Consider the following 19831-nt stretch of genomic DNA (forward strand, 5'->3'; position numbering starts at 1 on the left):
GCCTAGAACTCACAGTTTCTCCTGCCTCTGCCTTCCCGAATGCTGGGATTAAAAGTGTGCACCCTCCCAAACACCCGTCCCCTGAAACTTGAGGCTTCAGTCACTTTACAGATTAACCTGCAACATCTCCTTCCCTACTCCATCCATTCATCCTTCCATCCATCCACCCATCCATCCATCCATCCATCCATCCATCTTAGTATGTTTCCTCCTCCATCTCAAAGAGAAAAGATAATATTCACAGCCATTTAATCACTGTTCTCAAAACCAGTGTCAGGAAACTAGCAGCAACATGGAACAGGGAGAAGGCAGGGGACTGGGAGCCAGGCTCAGTTCCTGCCCATTTTCAGGACAAAATATTTATCACCATCACAGAGTGGTGAAATTACATGTTTCCTGAAATAAGACTTGTGTATGGCCTCCCATATGTACAGTCTGCATGAGTGTGTCTGTGTGTCTATGTGTGTGTGTGTGTGTGTGTGTGAGAGAGAGAGAGAGAGAGAGAGGGAGAGAGAGAGAGAAGTTGAAGGGACTATAACATGGAAATGAAGGAGAAAAGGAGAAATATCACATATTTTCCTCACTCAATCTGAATGTAAATCTGCATATGTATATATATGCATGTGTGTGTGTGTGTGTGTGTGTGTGTGTGTGTGTAGGGTAGGCTCTGAGGAAACAAAAAAATGAAGAAAAGATAATTAAAGCCAGCCTCAATATGATGTTAATTAAATCGACCTCAGTGTCATTGTTTTCCACATGCTTCCAGACTCCCTTGAGAACATTTTCTGTGATTCATAGTTCACAGAACCTGTGTCTTTAAGACCAAGGGTTTGATGTACCTGTCTTTAATATCTTCTACCTTCAAGCATTTATCTAAGTCATATGTACAGTTGTTTGTTTGTTTGTTTTAAAAACAAGGTCTTACACTGTGGCCAGATCAGCCGGGAACCGACTGAAGCTTAGCTTAGGTGGGCTGCCAGGAAGAGCTGACCCCGTGCCTCCACCTCCCGACCACTGTGACTGCACGTAAAGACTCATCAAATGCACATATATGTTTCAAGACAGGGTCTCTGCGCAGCCCTGGCTGTCCTGGAACCCAAACTCATAGAGATCCACCTGCCTCTGCCTCCCGAGTGCACCACTATTTCAGGAGATCCAATTTATACCGCAGCCAGCCAATGTTTTTTGTTTATTACTGTTAGTAGCATTACCAATAATAGGTTTCTTTAGGCACCATTCATGTACATGGCACATATGCATATATGCAGCCAGAATACTCACACATAGAAATGAAAACAATTCTTTATATTTTTAAAAATTAAGTTAATCAGTCTGGGTTCTCTCTTCTGCGTCATCCCACTCTGGACGAGATCTGAAAGGCCCTGTGCTAAAATTAAGTCATCTGAAACAGAAAGAGGCCATGTCAGGGGTTTATTCTCTCTTCCTGGGGAAATGCAGAGCCCTGCTTCTGTCACAGCCAAGTCTACAGACAATCAGAAGAATGCACAGTGGGCGATCGACCAGTGGTTCTCAGCCTGTGAGTCCCGACCCCCTTGGGTACTGAATGACCCTTTCACAGGGGGTCACCTAAGGCCATCGAAAACACAGACATTTACAATACAACTTGCAACAGTAGCAAGACTGCAGTTATGAAGTAGCAAAGAATTAATTTTATGGCTGGGGTTCGCTACAACATGAGGAACTGTATTAAAGGGTCACAGCGTTAGAAAGGTTGAGAACCTCTGCTATATTTTTAAAAAGGTGTGTGCCTTGTGCTGTTCGTTACTGCAGCGGTTGGGAAGTGGAGGCAGGTGGAATCGTTACTTTTTCAAAGCCAACCCAAGTTACATTAGCTGATTAGGCTAAAATCTTGGAGCTAAACCATGGGTGTACTTTATTTTAATCCTCCCTCTTTGAGATGGAATCATTTGTAGTCTGTGCTGCTCTAGAACTCAGAGGATGCCCTTGAACCTCTGGTTCTTTGCCTCCCATCTCCCAAGTGCTAGGAATACAGGCAAACGCCAACAGGCCTGCTTTAGTGCTAGAGATCAAACCCGAAAGGTCGTGTGTGCTAGGCAGTGCTCCGCGAACTGAGATGTGCCTCTGTCTGAGATCCTTCTTTTGGATTCCTTGTTTTAAGACAGGGGTTCACTCTGTCCCAAACTGGCCTTGAACTTCTAGCAATTCTCCTGCCTCAGCCTCCCAGTACAGGAAGTATACCCATTCTTTAAGATTCCTGAAGTCCCTAAACTGTTAGGCCATGTGGTGATAAGGTTCACACTTCAGAGGAGCTCTGTTTAGTAGCAAGAGACAGGCACTACAGAGTTGGTAAGAAAAAAAAATTTTCATATGCATTGGAGGTGTTTAGTGTGGCACCGGGATAGCAAGGTTCCATTTAAGTCTGTTTGGAGAAATCACAGAAAACTGATGTGGTATTTTACTGTTTGAAGGAGCAGTACTAGTGGACAGATACTTGAGCCAAACGTCAGATGTGTGGGGATAAACTATGAGTGACCACAGACAAGTTACAACCAGTCAACCACCGTGTTCTTTTCTCATATCATCTGCCTGTCTCTGAATAACAATCAGCTGTCTTGAAAATTTTGTCTTAAGACAGTCTCATTATGTAGACCAGGCTGGCTTAGAACTGACAGGCACCCACCTGATTCTGCCTCCCGAGGGTTGGAATTAAAGCCCTGTACCCCAAGCCCCAGTTTTCAACTTAAATAAAATTATTTTTTTATGTGCGTTGTTGTTATTTTGTCTGTGTGAGGGTGTCAGATCACTTGGAGCTGGGTTAGAGACCGTGTGAGCTGCCATGTGGAAGTTGGGAAATAAACTTGGGTTCTCCAGAAGAGCAGTCAGTGCTTTCAGCCCCTAAGCTGTCTCTTTCTTTCTTCTGTCTCTGTCTCTCTCTGTCTCTGTCTGTCTCTCTCCCTTTCAATCACCAGCTAAGATAGAAAGCACTGCTCATTGTCAGCCAGGTGGAAGATGGAGACCGCTTTGTATTTAGTTTCTTCCTCAGTCATCTGTTTCTTTTTCTCACAGTCAAGAATCATCTCCGCCGTTCCTCAGAATGTTCTAGATCAAGAGAGTCAGGTCACCACAAAGACTCCTGTGTTTGTGAATTCTTAGACAGAGGATCTTGTTAATGTATTTAACTACCCACTGGGTGGCGGGGCTGAGCCAGCAGAATTCCTGAAGTGGTGAAGAAAGAATTTCTCAGAAAAGGACAAGTTTTCAGAAAAGGCTAAGGACGAAGTGTCCCATCTCCCTGGAGTGGTTACATCAACAGTTTGCTTGAAAAATACGCCGTCCTCCCTCGCTGCCTTCGGCCCTTGCTCGGATTCACGATTGATCCATCCATAGATTCCGAGGAGGAAAGAACTGAATTAAAGTGTAAAATTAACATTAACAACAAAGGGAAGACTACAAGTCTGCATTGTTATTGAACACTATAGTGTAAGTTTTGGCGGATTCTCCTTTAGAGAGGTCCTCCCAGCTCAGCTCGGTCTCTGCTTTCGCTCTGAGCAGCACTCCAACAGGCGCTAGGAAACGGACACAGTCCTGCTCTCAAAAATTCGTTATCTAGCGGGGATGGGGGGAGCAACTTGCCTGAGAAGCCTAAACAACATACTAGGAAGGGCTTTTAAGAAAAATAATGAAATCGTATTTAGTTATAAGACAAAACCTGAAAACACTCGGCACCAAGATTTCAGGGGGGAATGCCATTTGACTGTCTACTGGGAGTGGGGTGGGGCCTGGGATTTCAAATGCTGGGGCTGAGGAGGGAAGGTGTTCCAGGTAGAGAGACTTCACACAGGAAGAAGAGAATAGTAGAACACCGAGTACCCAGGCTTGGCTAGAGTGCTGGAAACGGAGATCAGGAAGTAGAAGGCAACGAGGCAGACACGTTTAGCTGAGACCATATTGTAAAGACTTGAAATGCAGGATGGACATTTGAATGAGATTTAGTAAGCACGGGATTTTGGATAATCACAGGGGCTGGCGGGGGGAAAATATTGTATTAATCTAGCTGTGATTTATAGATTATGGTGGGGAGATTAGCTTAAACATATATTAAGAAATCTAAGGTGGGTCTGAATGTACTTGGAAGATGAACATGGGAAGATCAGGAGATCAAGGCCAGCCTGGGCTATTATGTAAGGCCCTACACCCTTCTCTCTCCTCCATTTTTTTTTTTTTTTTTTTTTTTTTTAAGGAAACATGCTAGTGGGGAGCGGCAGACACATATTTATTACTTGGTAAATCCAATTCCAGGTGCTGACTAGAATGCTAGAGATAGGCTAGTTACACAGTATAGCACTTTTCTGGACTCAAACTCACTTGTTTGTTTTCGAGACAGGGTTTCTCTGGGTAGCCCTGACTGTCCTGGAACTCGCTCTATAGACCAGGCTGGCCTTGCACTCAGAAATCAGCTTGCCACAGCAGCTGCCACCACCTGGTGTGGGTCTTCTTCCTATGCCTTGAATGCTGATCAAGCCTAGGGCTTCATGCCTGCTAGGCTGGAACTACAGGCCCAGGCTCTGGCTTTGTGGGGTTTGTGGGGGGTTTGTTGTTGTTGTTTTGTGTTGTATTGTTTGCTTTGAGATGTATTACTTTTATTTTACGTGTATGTGTTGTTTTGCCTGTATGTGTGTCTGTGTACCGTGTGTGTGCTGATTCTCCAGGCCTGGGGTTACAGAGAGTTATGAGGTGCCATGCAGTGCTGGGAATGGAACCTGGGTTCCTCTACTAGGTCCTCTAGAAAAGCCACAGGGACCCTTAACCATAAAGCCATCTCTCCAGCCTCTCTGTCACCCACGGGTTTACAACTATTTACAGAAGAATGATATACAGATGGAGAAGGAAACGTAAACAAAGAAGAGGCCGCGTGGGCTGGAGTCGGCTCAGTGGTTAGGAGAAATGGTTGTTGCTACAGAGGACCCAGGTTTGGTTTTCCAGCACCCACATGGATGTTTGCCACTTTCTTAGCACCAGGCATACACGCGGGACACAGGCATACATGCAGTGCACAGACATACATGGAGGCAAAATATTCACACACATGACATACTAAAAACAAATCTAAAAATTAAAGAAAGAAAGACAGGGAGAACCCCAAGGCAAACATTCTTAGGAAAAGCTGCAAGAGGAAAGAGGAAAGGAACAAAACAGAATTGCTAGCAAAAGAGAAGAGAATAAAGACGGAAAGTCAAGATGAATGTCCAGTTGTTTAAACGACGGTTTTAAACTATATAGTTGGTAAAGAAACCTCGCTTTGATGTCTTCTAAGAACGTTGAGGAAAAGCGACTAGAGCAGCGTCTCTCAACCTGTGGCTTCCACCCCATAGGGCTCCTGTATCAGATCTCCTGTATAACAGATGTTTACATTACAACTCATAACAGCAGCAAAATTGCAGTTAGGAAGTAGCAACGAAATAACAAAATGAGGAACTGTCTTCTCAGGGAAGGGTGGAGACAAAAGCCAATCAGACAAAGCTGACTTGAGAGAATCTATTTCAAGTCTCAAGCCAGCCTGGCACCAGGGTGACGTATTTTATGCAGAAGCTCCTTCTCACCAGCTCCTCTTTGGTTCAGGCACCGGTGATGAAACCTTGAAAACAAGGCACCACCATCAACAGAGCAAGCCCAGGAATGGCTCCAACCAGATATTAGCTGCTTATCTGAGGGCATGTCTTGCAACCAAAATAAGGGAGCTATTTAGAGAGCCCTTTACGTCTAAAACTCTGAGAGTCTTGCCCTGTGCCCTTTACAATGCCATTATAAAGATCAGACAAGGTACATGTCAAAGCACCAAGAGGCAAGGTCACACACGTGTACCGGGTGCCAGAGGAAGTATGGAGCCATGGAGCCTCTGTGTGGTGCTGGAAAACAAACCTGGGTCCTTTGCAGCAACACTTTCTCCTAACCACTGAGCTGACTCTCCAGTCCATTGGGCCCCTTTTTTGTTTGCTTTTTTTTTTTTTCTTTTTTTAAAGATTTATTTATTTTTTACATATGATGAGTACACTGTCACTGTCTTCAGACACCAGGAGAGGGCATCAGATCCCATTACAGATGGTTGTGAGCCACCATGTAGTTGCTGGGAATTGAACTCAGGACTTCTGGAAGAGCAGTCAGTGCTCTTAACCATTGAGCCATCTCTCCAGCCTCTTTGTTTGCTTTTCATTCCAACCATCTGTATATCATTCTTCTGTAAATCATATTCAATGTCTCACTACGTAGCCCAGGCTAGTCTTGGAGTGGTGCCACTCCTTCTGCCTTACTCTCCCAGTACTGGAGTGACAGGAGTGAGTCACTTGCCTGGCACAGAATAGGTCCAAGCTGAAGTTCTGGATGTACTTACAAAACCTGTGACCTCAGGCGAATCACTCCACCTTTCTGTGAGCCACTGCGTTATTGTGGGAATTAATGAGATAATCCAGCTTTAAGTCCTGTTTAAAATGAGAAGGTAGATGACTTTACAGATAAAATAGCATCCACATAAGCATGCTGGTCAGTCTGTTGGAAGAGGGCTGGCGGGCTCACTTAGTTCCAGCGCTGGGGAGGTAGACAGGTGGATCTCTGTGAGCTTGAGGCCTGTCAGACATCCATAATCAAATCCTGTCTTAAGGGGGGGGGGGTGCAGCTGGAGAGATGGCTCAGTGGTTAAGAGCACTCACTGTTCTTCCAAGGGTCCTGAGTTCAATTCCCAGCAACCACATGGTGGCTCACAACCATCTGTGATTGGATCTGATGCCCTCTTCTGGTGTGTCTGAAGACAGTCACATACATAAAATAAACAAATCTTTAAAAAGAAAACAAGCTGTTTTGCATTACCAGCTCTACGCAGCTGCAAGGCCAGAGGAAGACTAAGAAAACTGGCGCTGTGACTTGCGAAGCTCTGCTCCTCCTGGGAGCTTGTCCTCTGTCCTCTGCGCTGTGTTTGTAGGGCAGGGGTTTATAAGACGTTTTTCTTTCTTCCATCCAAGAACTGAGACGGGTACGTGCGGGTGTGCGAGTGCGTGAAGAGGGACAGGTTGTTATCAGAATACCAGGTGAAAGGTTATAAACAACCCTCTCCAGGAGGCAGCCAATTCAGAACACGCCTTGGCTATAGGCCCAGGAAGCAGCTGCCACTGCCAAAGTTAAACAGATTTTTGGCCTAACACAGAACAAACAAGTGGTCTGCACTGAGCGCTGCAAATTAGGAAGAAATGAGAACCACGCAGGAAACAAAACACGGGACTGTCCACAGGGCTTCTTCTTAATTAAAAAACTCAGTACTCCATAGACCACCCGAAATAAATATCAGCACTGCCTCCTCAGAGACATCCCAAATCAACACCCTCTGACCCCTTAGCAGCCTCCTCTCTTCCTTTCGTCTGATCTCAAGATTTAAAAACAGTAATAACTTTTTACATCTAAAAATTTTATTTTGGGTGTCTCTGGAGTGAGTACTGGGGGGAGGGGAAGAAGGGAGGTCAGAGCTAGTTCTTTTTCTACTGTGTGGGATCTGCTTTCAAACTCAGGTTGTCAGGCCTGGCACCATCTCTCCGTTTCTCCTCAAATCTTACGTAGCTGGGACTGAAGAGATGGTGCAGTAGTTGGTAGTCTCGAGAGAAACGAGTTCGAGTCCCAGTACCAACATGGCAGCTTACAGCTCTTAACTCCAGCTCTAAGGCCATCTGACACCCTCTTCCGGTCTCTACCTGCAGCAGACACACATGTGGCAAGAGAACATACTTTTATACACATACACGTACAAAACATTAAATCTTGTGTTGCTATATACCATGCTATGTAACAGTATCGACACATGCAATTTTGGTAAATATTTTGATATTTCATACCATCAAGCTACGATTTCCTCAGATGCCTGCTACAGGCACTGAGAAACTAAAGTGAGTGAGAGTACCACCTCCCTTGTCCTTAGTAAATCCTGTTTATCATTGGATAAACACCTCAAGTCTTGTTAGTTAACTTTCTGGAACAGGAACACCCTAAGGATCAAGGTGTTCCTAGGCTTTGGTGGTTGTGTATGTTTTTCAACCAAGTGATGTTCATCTCTGAGCTTGCTTAAGATTAAGGTTGAGTTGTAACTTGTTAGCCTTAGGGTGTCAACCTAGTTGAGGCTGGTGAGCGAGGGGAGGGAGCGTTGTTTATCACCATCGGTGAACAGGCTTCTAATTGTGCATGCAAAGGCTTTTTACTTCTCCATCATAATCTCAGGGCTATTGTCTGTGTTTTCCAGCACAAAGAACAAGGCAACAGATAATTTTCTAATAATTCTGCCCAAATATGGAAGCAGTCTAGGACTCAATGACAAGGCTCCCAAGATGGGGGGTGGGAGTGGGGATTAGAGTAGGGGGCAGGAGTGGCAGGGGGTGGCAGACAGGACAGTCCTACGTACTAGAGTTTCTTTGCACACTAAAGAGTAATTTCTCTAGTCAGCTCCTGAGGCAAGGTTTGCCAAATAGCCAAGTGAAACCAATACAGCTTCAGCCCTGGTGAGATTAGGGCTTAGGGGTATGCACTGCATTTAATGAATTTGGAGAGAGGACAAAGGGGGAAAAAAGTGACAGAACTCCAGGAACAAAGTAAGAAGTGACGATCTTTTTCTTCCTTGTTTTGTTTTTGTACCTACCCCTTGTTTCCTGGAGAATCAGGGACGGAGGGGAGAGATCAGTGTAAAAGTACACACCTCACTAAAGCGGCAATGAGGTAAACAAGGGAACGTATACAAAATGTTCCCCAACTTCACAGGTACACTGAAGAGATGACGGGATAAGGAACAGGATGTGGACACTCCCTTACTGCTTCCGTTCCAGAGAAAACAGAATAGAATGTAATGGACGAGGAACAGTAGCAGCACAAAGGGGCATGAAATGAAGGGGGGGGACACCAGACCGATAAGAACTTTAAGCCACACTTAAAATATCTGAAAAGTTCTCCCTTGGCGAGATGGAAGCGTTTTCTTCTTTAATAGAAACGTAACAGGAGTACATCGGGATAAGCTCTTTCTCACAAACACAACTGCACTCTCGCCCTCCGCTCCATCCTGAAGTACCCTTGGGGCGCTGGGATTGTTTTTCACAGACTTGTTAACTTGTGAGCCAGGAATAAATGGTAACCTGGAAATGAATTGCGCTGGCTAAGACGAGGCATGAAATCGTCTCCTAAGCACATTTTTCTTTCACCTAAAAAAAGAAGGAAAAAAAAAAAACAAAGCACACACCCAAACAACCCAGCTCCCAAGAGGAGTCCCCTGGATGTGGTTCAGGGTCGCGGGGTCCCAGCCTCCCTGGGGCGCCACCCGCTGCCCCGGGCCCCGCCCCTCCTCCTAGCAAGGCTGAGCACCCGAACAACAACCATTTTCCCCGCTAGGAGCACACCGTGTCCACGCGCCCCTGCGGCCTCGCTGATTGGTTGGAGGCCCCGTAAACAAGGACCAAGTAACCAATGGGAGAGCTGTGCACGAGGGCTGCACGAGCCTCCGGGCCAGCGCTCGCGTGGAGCGGCAAGCCAAGCGGCTATAAAAGGCCGTTTCCGGCTCCCGTCTGACACTTTCCTCCTCTGGTCTCGGGACATCCAGAGTGGGACATCCAGAGTTCGTCCAGTTGCGGGAAAACAGCTGTTACTTTTCTCCTGAAAGTTTTTGGCGCAGCCTGCAGGTCGAAGCTTCCAGGCACTTTTTAGAGAAGTTGTTAGGGTTTGTTTGAGGCTTTCTTGACATTTTAATTTGGGTTTTCAAGCCCTGTCTGCCTCACAGAGAGTGAGCTCTTAGTTTGCTGAGAAGGGTTCTTAAAAGAGATTTTCCTTTCCGGCTTCCGTTTTTCTTGAACCCACTTGGCTCAATCATGGTGATGTTCAAGAAGATCAAATCTTTTGAGGTGGTCTTCAATGACCCCGAGAAGGTGTACGGCAGCGGGGAGAAGGTGGCCGGCCGGGTGATAGTGGAAGTCTGTGAAGTGACCCGAGTCAAAGCCGTCAGGATCCTGGCTTGCGGCGTGGCCAAGGTCCTGTGGATTCAAGGGTCTCAGCAGTGCAAACAGACCTTGGACTACCTGCGCTATGAAGACACGCTTCTCCTAGAAGACCAGCCTACAGGTACTGCCCTTTGCAGGGCGCTCGGTGACTTGGGGGTTTGGGGGTGGGCTTCACTAGATGTTTCGAGTTCTTCGTTTGGATGCTTTGAACTGTCGGTCCCTATAGTTTTAGTTTGTGATTTGCAAGTTTTTCCGTTCCCTCTGCCACCCAGAGTGATTTGAGCAGTTTCTGAGGTGCTGTTTCCTGAAGGTGTTGCCTTAGCTACGTAAAGATTAATGTGTTTGTAGGTTGTGCAACTTTCTGTCCAAGAAAGTGCCCTGGAATCTTATTCCATAGTGTAAGAGCTGGAAGAAGGGAGGTAGTCTGCTGCTCAGGCAACTCCTCACAGATACGGTTGAGATGTAACAAGAAGCCTAATGGCCCCTTGCCTTTGTTTCCCCACAGGTGAGAACGAGATGGTGATAATGAGACCTGGAAACATATATGAGTACAAGTTCGGCTTTGAGCTTCCCCAAGGGTAGGCATCCTCCGAATGCACCTTGAACTCTTTATTTAAGTCTTTCCCTCCATTGACCTGTCGTAGTTCTTAGAGAGCATTAATTTTTGTTCGTTGTTTTGACACAGGCCCTTGGGAACATCCTTTAAAGGAAAATATGGTTGTGTAGACTACTGGGTGAAGGCTTTTCTCGATCGCCCCAGCCAGCCAACTCAAGAGGCAAAGAGAAGCTTTGAAGTGATGGACCTAGTGGATGTCAATACCCCTGATTTAATGGTGAGGGTTTTTGGTTTTTCTTTTAAGGTTTTATTTTCCTTGGTCAGGGATAATAAATTAGATGTGTGGGGCATTGAAATATCTTAAAACATTATCTCCTTTTTGTTCCACAGGCACCAGTGTCTGCCAAAAAGGAGAAGAAAGTTTCCTGCATGTTCATTCCTGATGGACGTGTATCAGTCTCTGCTCGAATTGACAGAAAAGGATTCTGCGAAGGTAAAAGCCTTAGAATACTAGACGGGATGGCCAGAACTCTGCGGGGTTCAGAGAGTGTCATGGGGTAGAGGCAGAGGAAATGCTGTTGCCTTTTATGGATATTCATACCTCCTCATTTTTAACTCTAGGTGATGACATCTCCATCCACGCTGACTTTGAGAATACATGTTCCCGAATCGTGGTCCCCAAAGCAGCTATTGTGGCCCGACACACTTACCTTGCCAATGGCCAGACCAAAGTGCTCACTCAGAAGCTGTCCTCCGTCAGGGGCAATCACATTATCTCAGGGACTTGCGCATCATGGCGTGGCAAGAGTCTCCGAGTGCAGAAGATAAGACCATCCATCCTGGGCTGCAACATCCTTAAAGTTGAATACTCCCTGCTGGTGAGTGAGGAGGGAAGGGAAGCAATTACTTGGTTATAGATTCGGTGTTTTCTCTATACAACCCGTCTAACAAACTGCCACCTTCCTGTCTAGATCTATGTTAGTGTCCCTGGCTCCAAGAAAGTCATCCTTGATCTGCCCCTGGTGATTGGCAGCAGGTCAGGTCTGAGCAGCCGGACATCCAGCATGGCCAGCCGAACAAGCTCGGAGATGAGCTGGATAGACCTAAACATCCCGGGGACCCCAGAAGGTAAGCTGCACCTAACATGTCTTCCTTTTCACCCATTTGGGCTTGTGGAGTCAGGTTGGTCTGGCATTTCGTAGCTGGGCTCTGACCCCGTTTTCTCTCTGCAGCTCCTCCTTGTTATATGGATATCATTCCTGAAGATCACAGACTAGAGAGCCCCACCACTCCCCTGCTGGATGATGTGGACGATTCTCAAGACAGCCCTATCTTCATGTACGCCCCTGAGTTCCAGTTCATGCCCCCACCCACTTACACTGAGGTGAGAATCACTATTTTCTTGGGGTCCTTCTTTTGTCCTAGGCCTTCTGAAGGAAGGATTAGTGTGGGTTTTTGACTTAACTAAAAAAAACTAAAGTCTTCTCTCTTGCCCCACAGGTGGATCCCTGCGTCCTTAACAACAACAACAATGTGCAGTGAGCCTGCAGAAGACGCATCTGTACCAGCTCATTTCTTTCTGCTCTCTGCCTGAACTCCAGTGTTTCAGAGACTGCGTCTCTACAGTGGGGAATGGACTCCCCTGACCCCACAAGTTGGGCAATGATCAGTGGGCGAGTCTCCAGCTTCAAGTGGTGCAGACCAGTGCCCTCCCTCACTGTGGTGTAGGAGTGTTTGCTGGGTGGATATCAGAACACTCTAGAAAAATGAAGACCTGGCCCACTTTCTCAACTGTTGGAAATGAAGAAATTGTATTTTTTGAGTCAGGGTACAAATGACCTTCTGGCATGGTCTTTCCTAGGTTTTTTGTTTTGAAGGGAATTTTAGGTTGTTAAAGTAACAACAGACCATGTGCTCCTGTGCCATAGGGGAACAGAGCCAATTTCACATACTAGAAAAAGAAAACTTATGGCCAAAATTTTGAAAGAGGAGTGTTTGTTTGTTAAAATCAGTGTTCCCTTTGTACATCTTTACAAAGAAAAAAAAGACCTGTAGGGCAGCTCCAGGTTGACTTAACCTTGGGAGCAGGAATGGCTGTGCCCACAGACGGCCTTAAAGGCCACTTCACAGCCAGTTGCACTGAGTTCTCTCGTAAGTGGAATCAGATGAGAGAATGTGTTCTTTCCATGTAACTCCTTAGTATTGATTCTAAGGTGATGTTCTTAGCACTTTAGCTTGTCAATTTTGTTTTAGTCTCGGTTAATAGATGTAAGCTCCATTAGTCTGTCTGCTAAGGGGTAAGCCCAGTGACAGGGAAAAGGGGTTATTACTTTGGAGGGTGTGGGTAGGGTCTCCATCCCAGAACTCTGCAGACCAGGCTGGCCTCTGATCCACCTGCCTCTGCCTCCTAAATGCTGAGATTCAAGGCCCAGGTTGGTTATTACTTTTGAGGCTTTCCCCCAATGCAGACATCTGTAATTCTGACACTAATCCAATGAAGGGTTGCCGCTAACAGCTGGACCCTGGGTGACACTCCTCATTGAGATGCCCTACTCTGATTGAGGCACCGTGAGAACTGCAGGCTTTCATGGAAGCTCCCAGACCCATTTCTTGTCCAGAGTCAGAAAGTTCTGCTCTCCCCATGGCCTCTAGCACTCGGAAATTCACTCAGCCTTAGCACTTTGTCCTGTGTCAGAGCTCCCAGCTCCACCTGAGAACTGTGCAGCCAGAAAGTGTGTGAGCGGACGGAGGTTTCGTTTTTGTTGTTTTTGTATTTTGTGTATCTTTTTGTATGGTTAAAAACTATATTTTGTACTTATCCAAATATATTTTCACCCCAAAGTGGGGCTATCCTTTGTTAAAAAAAAATAAAGTTTTTAATGGCAAAAATAAATGTTCTTTTCTTGTCTATGAGATATTAGAGAAGTTACTAGAAAGTAGGTTTTCTTCTGCTTCACAATGCTGAAAACACTTGCAGAGACCCAGGGTGGTACAACAGCTCATTTGGTGTCCATTCAGATTGAAGAATCAGCAGGGTCTGGTGATAGAAGCTAATTAACCACATCCATAGTCAACATTCTTCAGGATCAGGCTTTCTCTGGTAGCTAAGGATAACCTCGAACTTTGATCATTTTGGCCCTGCCTTGGGTGTGGGGATTAAGAGCATGTAATACCATGCTCAGATTTGCCTTTTTTTTTTTTTTTTTTTTTTTTGATAGTTTTTGTGTGAATGCAGGTTGGGGTGTGGTGCTTAGGATCCACCATGCAAGAGTCAGTTCCACTATGTGGGGCCCTGAGGCCAGGTCCTCAGACCTCGAAGAGAGCATCTTTACCTGCTGAGCCATCTCACTTTTATGAATTCTTTAAAAATAGATGTTTGAGGGGATTTGGAAGGAACAGGGTGATACTCCCTTTTATTTTTATTGCTTTTTAATCCAAACGAGCAGCTTTTGTTTATACAAAGGCAGGGAGGATCTGGGGAGAACTGGACTCGGGGAGGAATGTGAGAGAGAAATTAAATGGGTGTTTGCTCAGATGGGAGGCAGCCCTGGTGTGCTCCGGTGGATCTGGTGGTCCCCAAAGCTCAGCAGATAGTCCAGAGTAAGAATGTGTCAGGACTGGCAGAGGCCTCAGTCCACCCTAGAACAGGAAGTCTGATGGGGATGGAGCTTTTGGTTTGCTTTTGTTTGAGACAAGTTCCCTGATGTCCAAGCAAGCCTCAACCAGAAAGCAGTCTTGTCTTAGCTTCCTAGGCACTAGGGTTAGAGTACCACGGCCTCATTCATCACTTGTTTTAATTGAGAATTTCCCCAATATAAACCTGGTTTCTAGACTGAAAAGAACTATTTGAGACGTAGAGTTTTAGTTACAGGGATCAGAAGTTTTAGAAGAGGCTGCAGTTTTCTGTCTTTATAGTTTTTTGTTTTTGAGGCAGGGTTTCTCTGTGGAGTCTTGATCTGCAGACCAGGCTGACCTCAAACTCAGATCCACCTTCCTGTCTCCCAAATGCTGGGATTAGAGTATACCACCACTGCCTGGCTCTTTACAGTTCGTAACATAGAATTCAATGTCTACCCTTATTCCTTGGGACCTGTTTTAGATTTTTCTATTAATTTATTTCTGTCAATAAATTCTATTATTGATGACTGACAAGCCATCCCACTGCTAATTGAAGTTATTTTGCTCAGGAAGAAGCTATACACGTGAGAAACAGACGGCAGAATACATCACACAGTTCTCCCTGGTTTTTGGTTCATCTAAGTGTTTTTCTTCAAAACGGGCTTTCCATAGCTGTCTGTATGCTATTCTATACAGTGGTACCCTCTGAAGCACTGTATTAGAAACCATGGGGATGCTTGCTGTGGCCATACAAACCCAAAATGCAGCATTTGAGAGACAGAGGCAGGATTGCCAAGAATTCAAGACAACCCGGGTACCACTGGGTCTTCTAGGGCTGCAAAGCAAGGACTTGTATCCCCCCAAAACAAACCACAAAACCACAAAGAGCATGTGAGCACAGAACTGAACAGAAATTGAAAAGAAATCCTTCCCTGCTCTAGTCATCGATCTTTATCATTCATCCGCTCTAGTGCCTACTCTCCTGACTCACTTGAAAAGGAGCTATCATTTGTGTCTGTATGTGGGTGCGTGGGTGTGGGCCACAGTGCATCGGCGGTCGGAGGATAACTGTGGATCGGGTTCTCCCCTTCCACCTCTATCCGAGCCCAGAGACCCGTCAAACACGGGTCAGCAAGCTCACCCAGCAGACGCCTTTATCCAAGTCAGATGACATATTTTCCTTGTCTTTTGATACTGGATTTCATTTAGCCTAGGCTGTGTCTTCAGGGTAACCTTGAATTTCTCATCCTCTTGCTCCCCCTCCTAGCACTGGGACCACAGGCGCACATGTGTTTCCATGCTCACTTTATCCACTGCTAGAGACTGAAACGGGGCCTGTCTACGCCCCCCCCCCAACAGAGATTCTCCCTGCCCCCTCTCCTAGTTACAGTGAGCTGGGATCTAGCTCCTCCCCCTTGCTGTAGACTCTCACCTCAATTCCTCCCCCATTTTTCTCACCTGTTCAAACATTCAGTGGCTCCTCCCCTCTAATTTTGTGTTCAGGAAACTAGGTCAAAGTTGATGGAAATGTTTTTTATGCAGCTTGGTTTCCAGGGACTTGAGGGTTGGAGCAGGGACAAGAATGAGAAAGAGGGCCAGGCTAAGGGATGGAGAGAGCAGGAAGGTCTGTGTATTTGTGTATACAGACTTGTTATGAGAACTGAGTGGCCAAGAGAGGATAGATAACTACACCCAAGGCCACTCAAGAGATTTGATCCTGCAAGTGCAGAACATGTGTCCCCTCTCCTGATATTCCAGCCCCACCACCACCACATCTAGCACTATCTACAAGATTTTATTTTTTCTTTCTGAGACGGATCTCACCGTCACCCAAACAAGCCTGGAACTCACTGTGGCCGGCAATCCTACAGCCTCCAAGCACTGGGTTTATAGGTGTAGCACCTGACCCAAGGAATCTTCTGTGACAATGGACATGCTGTGCGCACCTTGTGCTGTGGAGCTGTCAAACTATGACTGAAAAAAAAAAAGATGGCGTTTTAAATTCTGTTTCATTAACTTAGACTTAAATAGCATTGTGTCACGAGTCATTGCCATATCGTGCGACACAGCTCCCTCTGAGGAAGGAAGTTGCCAGATCTGCTCCCCAAGAGGAAACCCATCCCTCCCGTGAACACAGTAGGCTGCACTCCACTTCCTTTTTCGTTCCCTACACAATTTCTGCCTCACCCTGGGACATTTTCTGCCCCGAAGGCTCATTCTGTGCCACTTTCCTGTGTCTGTGCAGTTGTTTCCCACTTAACTCTGGCTCTCATTTTCCCAGGCTCTTCTCAAATGGCTTTCAATTTTTAAAGAGCTACAACCTCCACGTACGTAGAGATCTAGTTCTGAGTGTGATTTATTTATTCATTAGGTCCAGTCTAGTACTGGAAGTTCTGAAAAAAAAAAAAAGTCAAAAAGAAAAAGAGAAAACTGTGTGGGAGGAACACCCTAAAGAAAATAAAATGAACAGAAGGGCCTGGTGACCTACCACCCGATTGGTTATTTGGGAGACTAAGGCAAACAGGTCACGAGGTCAAGCTCGCTTGGGATGCGCAACAGGCTTTTGTTTTTAAGACCAGGGATGCGGCCAGACAGCAGCGGCGCAGCCTTTAACCCCAGTACTCTAGAGGCAGAGGCAGGAGGATCTCTGTGAGTTAAGTTCTAGGACCGCCAGGGCCACACAGAGAAACCCTGTCTCAAAGCAAACAAACAAAAACAAAACAAAACAAAGACTAGAGAAATTGCTCAGTTGGTGGAGTGTTTGTCTAGCAATGCACAAAGCCAAATCCTTGAATTTGATGCTCAGCTGCATTAAAAAAAAAAAAAAAAAAAAAAACAGCCTGGTGCTAATACCAGTAATCTCTGAATTTGGGAGGCAGAGGCAGGAAGGTCAGAGAAGTTCAAACGTTCATGCCATATCCATCTATATAATGAGTCTGAGGCCAGCCTGGGAGACCCTGTCTCAAAAAAGCAGACAGGAGGTAGAGACTTTGAGGCCAGGCTGGACTCCAAAGCAACAGCTACAGGTAGTTACTTAAAAACAGACAAACAAAAATACCAAGGGCCTTCTCTGAACATAAAGAAAATGGAAGGATCCAGCTAGAGTTGGAGCACTGGGAGAGACAGTTGTGGAGAGAGGATGAAGCTAAGCATATGGCTTGTTCAACCTGCTTTCCTATACAGCTCAGGAACACCTACCTACATGAGATGGTACCTCCTACCTCGGGCTGGACCGACCCTCCCACATCAATCGTTAATCAAAATGCCCCCCCCCCCACCAATCTGATGACGGCATCTCCTCAATTAAGGCTTTCTTTTCTCAGTTGACTTTAGTTGGAGTTAAGTTAGCAAAACACTAACCACCCCGGGTACTTAGGAGAACTAGTTATTAAAAATGCAGGCCCTGAAACCAAACTAAATTCTATACCTACCGCAATTCCTGCCAGCATGTGATAGCGGTTCATTCAGTACTGCTCTGCTATTAAGTTTTATGGATTTTATTTTGTGTGCATGTCTGTGTCTGCATGTCCGTCTGTGCTCTATGTGTCTTCCTGGTGCCTTTGGGAGCTAGAGAGGAGCATCAGATCTCCTGGGACAGGGTTATAGATGATTGTGTGCTCACACTACATACTGGGGCATCAGATCTCCTGGGACACGGTTATAGATGATTGTGAGCTCACACTACATACTGGGGCATCAGATCTTCTGGGACAGGGTTATAGATGATTGTGAGCTCACACTACATACTGGGTCTAAGCTGGGTTAAGTGCTTTTAACTGCTGCCTCATCATTTGTCTTTTTAAACACAGCGGAGAACAAACAATGAAAGCCCCCAATGTCTGGCGTCTATAGACATGGGAGTGTGCACACACATACCCACACGTGTGTGCATGCAGACATGCACTCAGACACAAAAAGTTCACTAAAGCTTGTGTATGCCCAGAGGACAAAGTCAGTCAGGAGTCTTCCTCTGACAGTTTTCATCTTATTTTTCGAGACAAGCCTCTCACTGAAAAGTCTCCAGCTCACAGACTGGCTAGACTGACTGGCCAGCAAACCGGAACTGCAGCCAGACACCAGCCCACTGGCTCTTTAAGCACTAGTCCAGGTTGAACAGCAAGTGCTCACCAACCCCATTGTTATTTGTTTCTATATCTGATGTCACTGTGTAAACCAGGCTAGCCTCACACTTATCTCAATCCTCCTGCCTCAGGTTCCTGAGCACTGGGATCACAGGTGTGAAGCACATTTCCAGGTTGTGTGTGTGTGTGTGTTTCATTTACCAGAAAGAGTCTCCAGATAACACACACTGACCTAAAACTCACATCTGACAGTTCATTTGTAAAGTGAAAGCCGATGATAGAACTGTCCCCATAGGTGTTGTAAAGGTCAGAAATACATGGTGAGGAGTGGGAAAAGATACTCACCACCAAACCTCTCCCCACTACTTACATTGAGGAAAGAACCAACTCCCCAAAAGTTGCCCTCTGACTTCTACAGGCATACCACAGTGCCTGTGCACACACAGACAAACACATGCTGGCAACAGAACCTGGTCTGCCCCGGCCCGCAGGACGGTCAACTGGAACCCGGGATCACCGAGGAGAGAACGGGGGAACAAGAGGCTCAAAGAAGGCCAGCAAGTCAAGTGGTCCAATCAAGCTGACAAATTTTTAATTTTTCACATGCTAGTTTTATACAGGTGGTAGAAGGAAATAAGGCATGGAAAAGTAAGGTATGGAACCTAAGGGAACTTTCCAGTTAAAGGTTCTCTCACAATACCCTTTGTGAAGAATTACTTGAGGAGGGGGACAACCTAGGTGCAGGAGGGAATGTTCTGCCAAGCAGGATCTGTTGTCTGGGTGACCATTCTACTCAGCTAGCTACCTGACCAAAGTGAGATCACCTAATTTCTGAGAAAAGGCCTTTACTGTAGGAAACAGAAACCTAGGCTGAGATCTGTGTAAAATGGCGTTACTCAGGCTAAGGGAATTTCTTAATTCTGTCAGCTCCCGGCACTGGTCCTCTGTAAGACTCATAGGTACTCTTCCTGTGAGCCCTCCTTCCAGGCTTGGAATTCCCTTCCTAAGGTATTTTGCTCTTTTTCTAGATAGGGTCTAGCTGGGTAGAAGAGGGGTCATAGGCAGGACCCTACCCACGAGGCTCAGGTCACTTGACCTGGATTGTTCTTGTCCTGTCCTGACCGTTCATGGCCGATTTCTATTCTTTCTTTAGCCTGTTACACAAAGAGAAAAGAATGAACGAACTCAGTGCGCTGGGGTTGTTTCTGTGTTCCAGCTGCTTGGTTATCTCCAGGCAACAGTGACGGAAGGAGAGGGACAGAGCATGGGGACAGCATTGTGAATTCCATGTGACCTGCATCTCAGGATGTCAAGTGAGGTCCATTCTCAGTCTTTCTTTGCGTGATGGAACTGCTGAGTAGACACCTTCCAGGCAACTAAGCAGTCAGCAAACAGGTTCTTGGAAATGTCTGACTAGGTGCTTGTCAAGGGTATTTTTAACCTCCTGGACAGATGGAGCGAGGAAGGGCAAATGAAGGGGCTCCCTTTATACGACTCTACGGATGAAAACTCCTCAGGCCAAGATCCTCCTCTCGACCCTGCCCAGACCCACAGTCAATGTCCTGCTCTTTCTCTCTGCACCC

The 19831-nt window shown here is 46.0% G+C and overlaps 1 protein-coding gene across 1 annotated transcript; it reads left to right on the top strand.

Annotated features, from left to right (window-relative positions):
* Positions 1 to 9583: 9583 nt before the first annotated feature.
* Positions 9584 to 13441, top strand: TXNIP (thioredoxin interacting protein). Its single transcript, XM_080915779.1, has 8 exons — positions 9584 to 10113; positions 10498 to 10570; positions 10678 to 10825; positions 10939 to 11041; positions 11170 to 11426; positions 11520 to 11676; positions 11781 to 11932; positions 12049 to 13441. Exons 1-8 carry the CDS (start codon positions 9864 to 9866, stop codon positions 12088 to 12090), a joined length of 1182 nt encoding a protein of 393 aa, XP_080771905.1. The 5' UTR covers positions 9584 to 9863; the 3' UTR covers positions 12091 to 13441.
* The last annotated feature ends 6390 nt before the right edge of the window (positions 13442 to 19831 follow it).

The sequence above is a fragment of the Micromys minutus genome (assembly GCF_963924665.1).
Source record: "Micromys minutus genome assembly, chromosome: 4".
Taxonomy (NCBI): domain Eukaryota; kingdom Metazoa; phylum Chordata; class Mammalia; order Rodentia; family Muridae; genus Micromys; species Micromys minutus.

Bases quoted from the DNA above. Each gene is read 5' to 3' on its own strand.
- TXNIP (XM_080915779.1), top strand. From the start codon at position 9,864: ATGGTGATGTTCAAGAAGATCAAATCTTTTGAGGTGGTCTTCAATGAC. The intron at 10,114-10,497 runs GTACTGCCCTTT...GTTTCCCCACAG, and splicing joins CCTAGAAGACCAGCCTACAG to GTGAGAACGAGATGGTGATA. The intron at 10,826-10,938 runs GTGAGGGTTTTT...TTTGTTCCACAG, and splicing joins TCAATACCCCTGATTTAATG to GCACCAGTGTCTGCCAAAAA.